General features: G+C 36.3%; 1 protein-coding gene across 1 annotated transcript in view; it reads left to right on the top strand.

Moving 5' to 3' along the window:
- Mondo (MLX interacting protein mondo) overlaps positions 1-14,190 on the top strand; it is a 253,492-nt gene that overhangs the window by 36,748 nt on the left and 202,554 nt on the right. Inside the window, exon 3 of the mRNA XM_090413412.1 lies at positions 13,310-13,380. Within this exon, the coding sequence (XP_090269538.1) occupies positions 13,310-13,380 (71 nt within the window). The remainder of the gene's footprint in view (positions 1-13,309; positions 13,381-14,190) is intronic.

The following is a 14,190-nucleotide window of genomic DNA, read 5'->3' as shown; positions in this document are numbered from 1 at the left end:
TATTACTATTATTCATCCTGTGCTCCCTCTAAAATGCCTTCTTCCAGAATTTCATGCTTAATCTCTTCATTCATCCATTTCTCACCTACCTTATTAAACATTCTGACCTTTGGAATACATTCAGACATTAATGCTGTTAAATATCTCTGGAACACTCACAAGCAGTATTTATTTCCTTCCTGCTTAACTCCTCATTCCATGCTGTAGCTCCAAATTATCTTCTAAGCTTCTCATAATCACTAGCCTTCTAGTTTTACATATATTCTTTTCTCACAGAAGTCTTCATATGGCTAGCCACCATCTAGGTGATCACTCTCACTAACTAGAGGGAAGTGTGACACCCCCACTTACAATCACATCCTCCAATGAAATGATCAGATCTAAAACTCTGAATCCTCACATGCTCTCCTTTACATACTGCCTAAGATAGTTATCTCTCAATAATTCAAGAAATTCATTTTCCTTATTCTCAGATGCTCTTTTCATTCTAATTTATATTACCATAATTAAAATTACCCATAAATTAAAGATGTCAAGAAATTATATTCTTGGTTTAATCCTTTATCCAAAGCAAGCAAAGTTTGAATGTGAAGTGTGCTTTGGTATCCCATAATGCAAAGCACACCTCCTTCAGACATGTATAATACTATGCATTATGAGAAGGACTGGCCACTAACTACCCAGACCAGTCTGAGTAGTGGTCCTCCATTTCCCTGTTCCTCATGCATTTTTCTCTCTTTAGCTTTCACACTTCTACTATTTCCACTAACAAGCACTTCAATCTCATCTGTTCCACTCTCTTGATTTTTCATTGCACCCCATACTCTCTCTGATCTCTTGCTTACTTCACTCGTTGCTTCTCCAGCCAACACCAAAACCATTGAAATGTAATCCAGCACTTTTGTGCAAATCCATTCTTCCCTCAAACACATGCTACACATCTATAAATTATAATCCCTCCTCCCTTCTTCTCCTTCAGACTTTTGTGCACAGCCATGATAGACAATATTGTTGCCTCTAATGTAATATTTCTCATATTAATGTTACCCCATGTTTCATCTTGCTATAACCTGTAAAATTGCAAGCACTGAGGAGGGATTATAATCTATAGATGTGTAGCATGTGTTTGCTACACAGCTCTGCCAACATACCATTTGTGATTCTCGCACTCTGCCTCAACTCGTCATTATCATACCTTGGCAACACATTGATGGCATTTCCTACCATACTGTTATCTTTCACCCTTCTGTTATCCATCCTTATGTTCAATTAAATCATCTATTCCCATAACTACCACTAACTCTCTTGCTACTTTACGTCTCATATCCAGAGCATTAATTATCTTGCTCATTCTCCCTTCTGGAAACCAGACTTTATAGATTCTTTCATTAACCACATTTCTTATAACGGGATCTCCATACATTACTAAGTCACTTGTCACCTTTTTTTTCTGTACTTTCCTTCATTCTCTCCTTTTGTACTCTCATTCTTTTTCACTTAATGTCTAATATCACTGTTCATATTCCTAATTTCATTCTCTTTCTGAACATCATGTTCTTAAAATCTTGCATTCTGATAATTTCACTCTCTTTCACTCCTGTAGTCTTGTTCCCTATCATTCTGTTGTTCCTTTCTTTCACTTCAGTAATATCACTTACTTTTGTCTGCATTTGTACATTGCTTCCATAGTCTCGCTTGCTTTCATTCTGTTATCCATGCAGTCTTTTGCATCCACATTTACACCCACTTTCATTAACCACATTTCTTATAACGGGATCTCCATACATTACTAAGTCACTTGTCACCTTTTTTTTCTGTACTTTCCTTCATTCTCTCCTTTTGTACTCTCATTCTTTTTCACTTAATGTCTAATATCACTGTTCATATTCCTAATTTCATTCTCTTTCTGAACATCTTGTTCTTAAAATCTTGCATTCTGATAATTTCACTCTCTTTCACTCCTGTAGTCTTGTTCCCTATCATTCTGTTGTTCCTTTCTTTCACTTCAGTAATATCACTTACTTTTGTCTGCATTTGTACATTGCTTCTATAGTCTCGCTTGCTTTCATTCTGTTATCCATGCAGTCTTTTGCATCCACATTTACACCCACTTTCATTCCTTCAGTCTGTTTCATTCATTTACACACAGTCCAATAAAATATTGCACCTTTCTACAAACCCATACTTTCATCTCCTGTTCAGTGTTTCTACAAGCACATATTTCACATTTTATCACACATACATATTCCACCCAAGACATCCAGCCATTCTCAAAAAAACGTCATAACCACGTCATGTTTATTACATTTGATCTTCTTGTTGTGTTGCATGCAGATCTCATTCACACTGCCATTTCGTTTCATTCAAGGCAAGCTTCAAAATGCAGTTAAAAAAAGTCAGTAAAAACCCACAATCATACAGTTACACTAAGCTATTAAAATATAAATGACAACAATATACTAAAATGCAGTCATCACCAATTACTGCACAAAATAGCACTTATCTTTTCCAGAGCTCTTTATCAGTGACTTAGTTTGCTGTGGCCCTCTAGCAGCCAAAAATGTTTTATCATCATCATCATCATCAAATTCCTGCCATGTACCCTCAAGGGGTGTACAGGATATGACAGTACTACATGAAACATTTACATCATTACTAACTTCCTATCTACAATTTTCCTCCAAATCAGTCTGTTGCTTGTCAAGACTCCAACATTATCAGATCTTATATTTCTATCGTCTAAGGCACTTTGTACCGTATCAATCCACCTATATCTTGGTCTTCCTCTGGGTCGTTTTCCTGCCAACCTGGCAGAGAACACTTGTTTTGCTAATCTTTCCTCTCCCATTCTATTTAAGTGACCATACCACCTGAGATTAGCTCTGCTAACACATTCCTGGATGCTGACAATGTCAAGTTCTTTCCTAATATCCTCATTTTTGATATGATATTGCCATTGATGCCATCTGTTCACGCCTCTAATCTTTCTCAGGACTCTCATATCTGCGGTCTCTAGTCTTTGGTCAAGTGTTTTACTTCTGACCCAGCTCTCAGATCCATAAGTTAAAACTGGTTTGAACACTGTCTTGTATACAGCTAATTTAGTGTTCCGACTAATTTCTCTCTTATTCCATATGGATTTATTCAATTGACTTTGCACCATACCAGCTTTGCTGATTCTGTTGTCTATTTCTATATTTAATTTACCATCTTCAGTAAAAATCGTACCTAAGTAGCTGAAATGTTTTACTTGTTCCACAGGTTTATCAGGTCTAATATAATATACTAAAAAGATTAAGGAGTAATATCATCAGAGAGCTTGAGTGGCAATGCAAAGAATTTATCATGGAGTAGGAGAGAGATACACACATGCACACACTGCACAAAGCAAAATGTTCATATTTTGAAGAATTTTGGGCTCACTACAAGCCAGACAAAAACCAGCTACTGCATGTCAACTTCTCACTGCTGATGAGAGTTGATAAGTGATAGGATAGAAACCAGAAAAGGAGTTTATCCCTCTTGTGTGTGTATCTGTGTGTATTTTTTTTAAAATTATTATTATTATCATATTAGACTAACTGGATATAGATGCAGCTTGCCTATAATCATTCCTCAACATCCAATAATGCACAACATATTTCCTTTCAGATGTGTATATTGATTTACATTATTGGTAAGGTCATTCACAACTTAGACTGTAGTTTTTATCTTTGGTTTCATCAGTGGGAGCTAGATCCATGGAGATACTGAAAGCTAAATCACTGATAGAAATCACACTTTTTATATTCATATAGAAAACGGTGTATGTCCATATTATTAAAATACTCTGGGTGAGAAAGAATTGTAGAATGTTTTTTGTTTGACTAAAAATAGTAAATAAGATTTTTTTTGTTTCAAGTATAATTTTTTGTGTTTAATGTAAGAGCAATACATCAGTGTTAATTAAAAGTATATAAAAAAACAGTTTATAATTTGTAATGCCATTATGTCACACTTTGCCAACTGCTGACCTGAATGGCTAAGTGCATCACATCTCCATTTCTTATCCTAACAAGCATAGGTTCCAATTGTATGTGGTATGGATATTTATGAAAGGTGAGAGATCGTTTTTGTCACTCAGCATGAAACCATCATCCTACTTCTTGGAGTCAACTTGAAAAAGACTGTGTTTGATATATGACCACCAGACTGAAACTTTCTGATTAAATAACCTGTAAAATCAATATGCTGTTCTTCATCTAATTCTTATCTGTCTGCTTTTAAATTTTAACCCTAAACATCTCTAAAATCCTAACACCATTCTTGCTCAAGAAATACTTTTTTGTTTTAATATGAACCTGTAACACATCAGTACCATTGGTAGACTGAAGATTATATAACCTGGAAACCCTTCTTTAGAGATGCTATAGACAATCTACTAAAATGCAGTCATCACCAATTACTGCACAAAATAGCACTTATCTTTTCCAGAGCTCTTTACCAGTGACCTAGTTTGCTGTGGCCCTCTAGCAGCCAGAAATGTTTTATCAGGTCTAATATAATACATTAAAAAGATTAAGGAGTAGTATCATCAGAGAGCTTGAGTGGCAATGCAAAGAATGTAAACATGAAGTAGGAGAGAGATACACACACACAAACTCTCTAAAATCCTAACACCATTCTCACTCAAGAAATACTTTTTTGTTTTAATATGAACTTGTAGCACATTGGTACCATTGGTAGACTGAAGATTATATAACCTGGAAACCCTTCTTTAGAGAGCAGAGATGCTGTAGACTTGGTCAACTAGAATTGTAACTAGTCTATAATTCACTGCCTCTATTGTGGAACTTTCTTGTTCTCTTTGCATTCCTTTGGGACTCTGCCAGTGCTGAAACTCTAATTAAACAACCTTGTAAATAGACTTTTGTGCTAATTTTCTGTCATCACTTCAAACTTTTGTGCACAGCAATGATAGACAATATTGTTGCCCCTAATGTAATATTTCTCATATTAATGTTACCCCATGTTTCATCTTGCTATAACCTGTAAAATTGCAAGCACTAAATGGCTACAAAAATCCATCACTGTTTGCATGAGTTCAAGTGATTGTACTGTCCAGACACTAGGCACTCTAAACAAATATGCCTCTGCAACTAGCTGACATCAGTTTTCCCACACGGCTGTGCTAAAAGTAACTAATGAGTATATTAAGTTGGAATGGATTAGAGTAATGTTTCCCAAGTGTGGCACGGGTATCCCCAGGGATACACAAATGGTCTTTAGGGAGTATGAGGAACCTGTTTAAAAAATTTATTATTACTTTTTTTTCTTTTATACGTTTGTCTCTGTATTGTCACAAATGAGTGCAGGCCTATTTTGTAATTAATTTTTTAATAACTAAAAAATCTAAAAGAAGTTTTAAACAAAATGTGTCTCTTGTCATGTATCAACTGACCTCTATTAGTGTCGTGTTTGCTTGATGGCATGATCATGTTTCAGCTACATGGTTATAACTGTTTGCATTAAAAGTTTAACTTCAAATAGTCCAAACCATGCAGTCAAAACAACTCTCCATTGAATTTTGGAATTGTTTGTATCATAAATTGCAATGGTCCTTGGTAATTGTTTCACCACCTAAACATGCATCTGTTATATGTTTAATCGTGTTTGTGCCACAAGATGTCATCTTGACATGGAGCCCCATCTGTGGCTAAAAATAACAAATATAGAACTAGATGTTTACTCAGATGTTAAAAAATAAGTACCTTTATAATTAGTCATGTTTGAATGAAATATTACAACTTCTCCCAAATTCCCTTTACCTAGGAGGAGGAGGAGTATGCCAGTGTTACTAAAATTTTAAAAGGGATACATGGCTACTCAAAGACCCATATATACAGATGCACCTTGAAGACCTGAGCTTTGCAGATGATATAGTCCTCGTTGACTCCAACATTACAGATGCCCAAAACCACTTCAACAGCCTTAGGAGAACTGCAGAAATATTTGGGCTACAAATAAAGTCCCAAAAAATAAAGATATTAAAAAATCAAATAGATGGGCACATCTATATAAATCAAAATGATCACCTTGACAAAGTAGAGGACTTTGTATACCTAGAATCACACATCTCAAATTCCTTAACAGACATTAAGACAAGAAAACAGAAAGCACTCCGGTTCCACAGAAGTCTTGATAAAGTATGGAAGTCAAGCCTCATCTCAAAGGAAATGAAGATTCGTCTTTACAAGTTCACCAGCCAGTGTATCTTTCTGTACGGCTCCCAGACCTGGAACATCGAGGTCTGGGAGCACAAAAGCAACAACCAATATTATAAATAGCTTTGGAACTACTTGTCTAAGAAATATCCTGAATATTACTTCTGTCAAGACCACATTCCCAACTCTACTATATTAGATGAAACCCAGCAAGATCCTCTAGTCAGCACTGTTCAAAGAAATAAATCAAATAAAATGGCTCAGCCACCAACTCAGACATCCACCCTCTGCACCTTTTGATGGTCTGGTCCTCTACATCCCTACCGACAGACCCTGAACTCAGTATTGGAAATACATCAGCAGTATTCTCTCAGTTTTTCCCCAACTCTCCGCATCTGAGATTCGTCAATTAGCATATGACAGAGAAGCCTGGTTTTCCTTCATGTCATAAGAACATCCAAGTCCTATCTTAGTGTACACACAGTACTTGTTTTTGGTTTCTCTATTTATAATTGTAAAATTATAAATAAATGATGATGATGACATGGATACTTAAAGTTTAGGAAACACTGGGTTCGAGTAATATTGTAGTGGAACCATTGGAGAAATTACTGAATAAAGTAAGTGGCAAACATGATTTATCATATAATTTGTTTTTGTAGTATGTTCCAAAATTATAGACTATAAATTAGAAACTCTAAAAGCAAAAATTTTTGTTGTTACTAGCATGTGCACTCGCTTTTTTGACCAATATGCTTGTGCACATGCATACAGCTTAGAGGGAACAATGGTGATAGGATTATATATATAGATGTCTAATCATATGGGTGCTCATCCTGTATACCTAAGTATAGAATATTTCTTTTAGGACTAGTTTAGTTCCTAAACAGTTTGCTGAAAAGAATAATTTTTCATTAAATTCATTACTTAATTTAGGTGGAATCCAGAGAAAACCACTGGGTTGTGGTGTGGCAATTGGAAAGGCATAACCAACTCTTCTATGACTAGCCACTGATCCTATGAGGAAACATATTTTGGAATCCAACTTGGAAAGACAGGGGTGCTTAAGGGTCAAAGCTGTATAACTGAGAGGAGACCTCCACATAGCCTTTAAAGGAATGCGGAGAACCGACCAGGGCTTCTGACCTAATGTCCAATCCTCACCTCATGGTGCACCCTGTTGGGTATCTACTTTGATACTGAACGAACGAGGATGGGCTGGCAATTTGGGATTTAGCCGACCAAATTGTATTCTTATTGGTTAAACCAAAATAAAAAATGATGGTACAACATGACAAAATTTCATGCCGGCTGGGGCGTCTCCCGGTTAAACAAGGCCCCCGTTGTTTTCGCCAGGGAACCAGGGCGAACAGCGAAAAGTCAGCTACTGGAACAAATCTGAAAACAAACCCCAACTCAACATCACCAGAGTTAAAGATCGGTACTATCAACGTAAGAAGCCTGATTGGCAAAGAAATGGAGCTAGCTGAGGAATTAGATAAGTACCAGATTGACATAATAGGGGTGACTGAAACAAAAAAGACCAAAACTGGTGAGATCTTTCTGAGCAATAAATACAAAATGTTATATTCAGGCAATGACAATCAAGGAAAAGAAGGAGTAGCCATAGTATTCAACACAAAATACGAGGCTAATCTTCTTGAATGGCAGTCAGTCTCAAGTAGAGTAATGTGGGCAAATATGAGAATGGGGAACTGGACAATGAGACTTATTTGTGCCTATGGTCCCACAGAAGGTTCTACTAAGGTAGAAGTGGAGGAATTTTTTGAGGCTTTAGAAAAAGCAACTGACACAATGAAAAAGGAAAAGTTGGTCCTTGTTGGGGATCTAAATAGTAGAGTAGGAAATGATTGTGAGACATACAAAAATATTTTGGGAAAATTTGGAGAAAAGAGCAAAGCTAATAATAATGGCAAATATCTGTTGGATTTCTGCTCAGGACATGGACTGGTTATTACTAACACCATGTTCCAACATAAAAATGTGCACAAATTCACATGGAGAGAAGAGGCTAGGAATAAGAAAAGTCTCATTGACTATGTTATTGTTGATAGTGATGTTTTCTCCCTGGTGCAGGACACCAGAGTGTACAGAGGATTTGAAATTGGAAGTGATCACTATTTAGTCTTGAGCAGGATAAAATTGAATTTCATATTGAAAAGAATAACATGTAAGAAAGTTTTAAAGCGAATAAAAGTTGAGCAGCTCTCAGATGTGAACTGTAGACTAAAATACAGAAATATTATTGAAAAGAAAATGAAAGAGTTTGAGAACAGGAATCAAGCTTTGGAGATTCAGTGGCAAACTCTGAAGGAAACATTGATTGATTCTGCCAGAGAGGCATGTGGTGAGGTTGTGTGCAAGGATAAAAAAATCAGAACTCCCTGGTGGACACAGGAAGTTAAAGAGGCAGTGAAGGAAAAGAAGAAAGCATATCAAAAGTTCCTGGCAAATAAGTCAGCTTTTACTCTTACAGAATACAGAGACAAATGTAAGAAAGCTAAACAGTGTGTAAAACTAGCTAAACAAAAGTCATGGGAGGACTTTGGCAAGAATATAGAAAATAAATATCACGAAGGTGGCAAAATATTCTGGAGGTTGTTGAAGAAGCTTAGGAATGGAGGAAAGAGTGCTGTAAAAGGAATTAGAGATGATAAAGGTGAAATGAAAACAGGAGAAAAAGATATCCTTGAAGTATGGAGTAATTACTTTGAAAAACTGCTAAATGAAACAAGTAGTGATGACAGCACAGTGATAAAAAACACTGACCAGGCATGCAGTCAGGAATACATATCCATACTTGAAGTAGAAAAAGCCATCAAAGGCTTGAAATGTGGAAAGGCAGCAGGAGTAGATGATATTCGACCAGAAATGCTGAAGTATGGTGGTATAAGAGTCTTACAGTGGCTGCACTGCATAGTTCAGAAAGCCTGGACAGAGGGACGAATTCCCGATGATTGGAGTAGAGCTCTCATAGTACCCATATATAAAAAGGAAAATAAAACTGAATGTGAGAATTACAGAGGTATTTCCCTACTGAGTGTTCCTGGCAAGATCTATGCAAGTATACTTGAGAAACTGTTGAGAAGAATTGTGGAAGAATAGCTTGGTGAAGAACAAGCTGGATTCAGGCCAAATAGAGGCTGTCAGGATCAGATCTTCACTTTACGACAAATAGTCGAGAAAGCATGGGAATATAACAAAGATCTGTATTTAAGTTTTGTCGATTTGGAAAAGGCATATGACAAGGTGCCAAGAGAGAAGCTATTCAATGCGCTGCAGTTATATGGTGTCAATGGGGCATTATATCAAGCAATACTTAGTCTTTATTTGAGTTGTGAGTCAGCAGTTAGAATTGAAGGAAGTACAGGAAGATGGTTTAATGTTAAATCTGGTGTGAGACAAGGATGTACATTATCCCCTCTGTTATTCATTATCTATATGGATCACATTATGAAGGAATGTGGTATTAAACCTGATATCAAAATTGGAGATGTTAATGTCAGCTCTTTGCTTTATGCGGATGATGTTATACTTCTAAATAAATCCGCTACAAGTCTGCAAGATTCTCTGACTAAATTGAATTGCTGTTGTAATAGATATGGTATGAAGGTCAGCAATAAAAAGACAAAGACAATGAAAATAGGCAGAATCATTGAAAATGTCAACTGTGTTGTGAATGGAGAACCGGTGGAACAAGTAAAACATTTCAGCTACTTAGGCACAATTTTTACTGAAGATGGTAAACTAAATATAGAAATAGACAACAGAATCAGCAAAGCTGGTATCGTGGGAAGTCAATTGAATAAATTCATATGGAATAAGAAAGAAATTAGTCGGAACACTAAATTAGCTGTATACAAGACTGTGTTCAAACCAATTTTAACTTATGGATCTGAGAGCTGGGTCAGAAGTAAAACACTTGACCAAAGACTAGAGACCGCAGATATGAGAGTCCTGAGAAAGATTAGAGGCGTGAACAGATGGCATCAATGGCAATATCATATTAAAAATGAGGATATTAGGAAAGAACTTGACATTGTCAGCATCCAGGAATGCGTTAGCAGAGCTAATCTCAGATGGTATGGTCACTTAAATAGAATGGGAGAGGAAAGATTAGCAAAACAAGTGTTCTCTGCCAGGTTGGCAGGAAAACGACCCAGAGGAAGACCAAGATATAGGTGGATTGATACGGTACAAAGTGCCTTAGACGATAGAAATATAAGATCTGATAATGTTGGAGTCTTGACAAGTAACAGACTGATTTGGAGGAAAATTGTAGATAGGAAGTTAGTGATGATGTAATTTTTTCATGTAGTACTGTCATATCTTGTACACCCCTTGAGGGTACATGGCAGGAATTTGATGATGATGATGATGATGATGACTTGGAAAGACATTTTTATATAGTAAAAACTGTGACACACTAATGCAATGTTTAAAAAAAATACTAGGATAATGATAATAATCAACCAGATAGCTAGTGTGCTCTGGATAAAGATGTTAACCCCCCCCCCCCCATAAAAAATGGCTTTTATACACTAAGTTCTATCTCTTCAGAAGAGAGGGCAGGGCTTGGTCAGTTGACTACAAGATGGTATCCTGTTTTCATCAGTATTCACCAACAAACAGATTACAGAACACATTTTCTCTTCTTCAGCGTCTAATTGAGGAAGAGAAATTTTCTCTTCCTCTCTCCCTTTTTACCATTCTAAGAATGACAGCAGCTCATATGCTGACACATCTGACCACTTTTTACAAAGATGCTCTTAAATGATGGTAAAACGTAGACCTCTGACACAATAAAAGCAACTTCACTTGAAATACTCAAGGAGCCTCTCTTCCACAACAGAATAATAAGAAACCCCAACACAGATGAGCAGTTCTTCTTTCCTGTATGGAGTTGGTGTGATGTGAGAGTTATAGGAGACATCTTATTCTCAACCCTGACATGGTGCTTTCCTCAACCCCTAGCAACACTTATTTATTTATTTGTATGGAGTTTTCTCCCTATTTCTCCACCGTCTCTACTGGGGCGAGTTGAGCCCCCTCATGGCCGGGTTAAATATATGACTGTAGATCTGTGTGTGTTCACAGGGCCGGTTTGCCTGCTTGCGGGATGAAAAACCCCGATAAACTGGTGGAAAAAACCTTGCTGTCCACACCCAAGACCGGCTAACTTGGCTATGGCTGAGGAAGATCCTTAATCTCCTCACGTCGCCGACGGGAATCGAACCTAGGACACTCCTTCCCCAGGCATATGGTTGCAAAGTGCATAGCCACTAGGCTAAGCAACACTAGAATATGGGAACCTAGATGAGCAGATGGACACCATCAAATCTGTGCTTCAGATGGCTAAAAAAATTATAGAAATTATATGTGGGTATCAAGCCTTCTGCAGCTGGCTATTGAAGGCCTGCTTTTGGATAGGGTTAGGGTTGCACATAATTTGTGAATGTTGGACGTGTTGAGTGCCACCGTAGTTGTACAGGTTTGCAAGATTCACAAATTATATGACCCTAATCCCAAAGAACAGTAAATACATCCATCAGAGAATCCCTTATCATTCTACCAGAATAGAGCTACTAAACCCAATGCAGACCTACAATGGTGAATATGGCACAATGCCCTACCCATCCCATACTAAACTACACAAATTTAATCCAGATTTGCCAGAAAATTGACTGAACTGGTACAGTCTGGCACATCTATCTATTGCCCAGTCAATTAGCCAATTGATCCATTTAGCTCAGAAAACTGCAGCCATATGTATTCTGAAGAAGAATACCTCAACCTTATACATGAATGTCCAAGAAACCATTCGATATACAACTATCTCTTCATCACTGCGAAAGCGGTGACAAAACTTTTATCATCAGCATACAAGAACAGATAGCACAACACCTTCACCAAGAGAGGCAGTTGACTGTCTGCTTACAGCATTCATGTAAATGGTGAGAAACTATCTTCTCCATGGACATCAATACAAGGAGAACACCACCTTAATCTCTTCCATCAGCACTAACCAACAGAATCAACTTCTGACTGAGCAGGGCAACAGTATCATCATCATCATCATCATATTTTCAACCTAGCAGCAACATTATCCTCTCCCAAAGGGGGGGGGGGGTGAGAAAATAACATACTAGAATCATGTGAACAGCAATCCCCAATTGACTTGCTCTTTTAATAAATCTTGTGAATATAATATATTAACAATTAATATGTAAACTCTCCCATCACCTTTATCCATTTATTAATCATATCACTAATATTTATGTTGTCCTTATTGCCTGCTGGCAGGTGGGGAAAATTATGAGGATGTATGCAAAGGTTATAACAGCTGTAGATTTTTTATTTTTTTTATTTTTTTAATAAGCTTATATATTTCCCCACTGTTGGGTAAAGGCCTCTTCCCATTACAGGAGGTTTTTGGGTCTACTTCTTCCATGATGACCCATTCCATCTTGAGAGAGTATTTATACACTTGTATGAATGAGTGTATGAAGGTGAAAGACAATCACAAAAATTCATGCTACAGCAGGATTTGAACCTGCACCCTTTTGGCTTAAGAGCAGATATGCTAACCTCTTGGCCAACCAGACCAGCACTGTAGATTTACAGTGCTGGCCTGGATCAAAAATAAGTGCAATATACATTCACATATCAAAAAAACTGGTGACCTGAACATGAGCATTTTAGTTTTCTGGGGTGTTCAGTTCAGAGCACATGCTAGTTACATTTTTTCTTGCTGCTTAGAGCAGAATATTCATATTTTAAGCCTATATAGTTTTAGGCTTGCAATTTAAATGAATAATATGTAATACAGTAATCACTCACAAACTTAAAATGCCAGCCAAAGTACCATGATATCATTGCTGTTCTAAAAGAAAATTCATTATAGCAAACCATTCACTATAAAATATTCATTCAGTCTGTATGAATTAGCTTGTCTATTAAAATTTTTCAAAAATACTGTTTTTGATTTTCATGATGCAAAGATTGTAAGAGTATATAGCATTGTTTTTCCCTAAAGAATTTGAATATGTTTCAGTAAAATTAACTAACATATGACTTTATTTTAGTTGTTGCACGGCGAAAGCCACCTGTTTGCCAGTTTGCTTCTCCTTTAGAAGATACGCATGCAAAACCAGAGGTAAGGGCATATTTATGTAGCATACTATTCAAAATTATGGTAGTACAGTTTGAATATATGATATTAAGAGAAAATTAAGATATAAAAAAATATATAAAACCATATTAAATTATGACCTTGCTATGTTGCTGAATATATTCAGTCTGCTATTGTAGTTGAAAGCATGACATTTTTTAAACCTCTTCATTATGATTTAGAGATTAAAACAAAATAAGTTACCAAGATAACTTCTTTAGAGCTCTTATTAACCATAAAGTTTAAAAACTGTTGATATGAAATATAAATAAAATTAATATAAATATATGTTAATGTAAAAATATATATATACAGTCATACCCCTAAGTTACACAGTAGGTGGAACCAACAAAAAGCACGTAAGTCGAATTCGCGTAACTCAGAGTATAATTTTGCATGTAATTTATATACAAACATACAAAATGTTAGTTAATTGGGACCAAAGGTTTACAAAAACACCAATACTTTTTAAGAAATATAATCATAATTGTAGTTTTTCGTGCATAAAAAAAAAAGAAAGTTATTTCGATGTCGATGGTTTCATAAAATCTAATAGATTCGTCTGACGGCATAATGTCTTTTTCTTGTCACGCAAAATTTCTTCATAGCAAGCTAATGATTTTTTATTCCTTGCCTTGTGGCTACAATTCGTTCCTTGTTAGAATCTATGTACTCCAAAATCTGTAAACCTTTCTTTTATGATTGTTCTTACTGTGGATTCCTGTAGATCGAACTTCTTTGCTAGTTCACAAATTTTTATTCTGCCTTCAAAATCCTTAATAATGTTGAGTTTTG

The sequence above is a fragment of the Typopeltis vanoorti genome, chromosome 24 (assembly GCF_054136105.1).
Source record: "Typopeltis vanoorti isolate ZY-2024b chromosome 24, IOZ_Tvanoo_1.0, whole genome shotgun sequence".
NCBI classification, from domain to species: Eukaryota; Metazoa; Arthropoda; class Arachnida; order Uropygi; family Thelyphonidae; genus Typopeltis; species Typopeltis vanoorti.
This window is presented reverse-complemented; position numbering and strand designations above follow the sequence as displayed.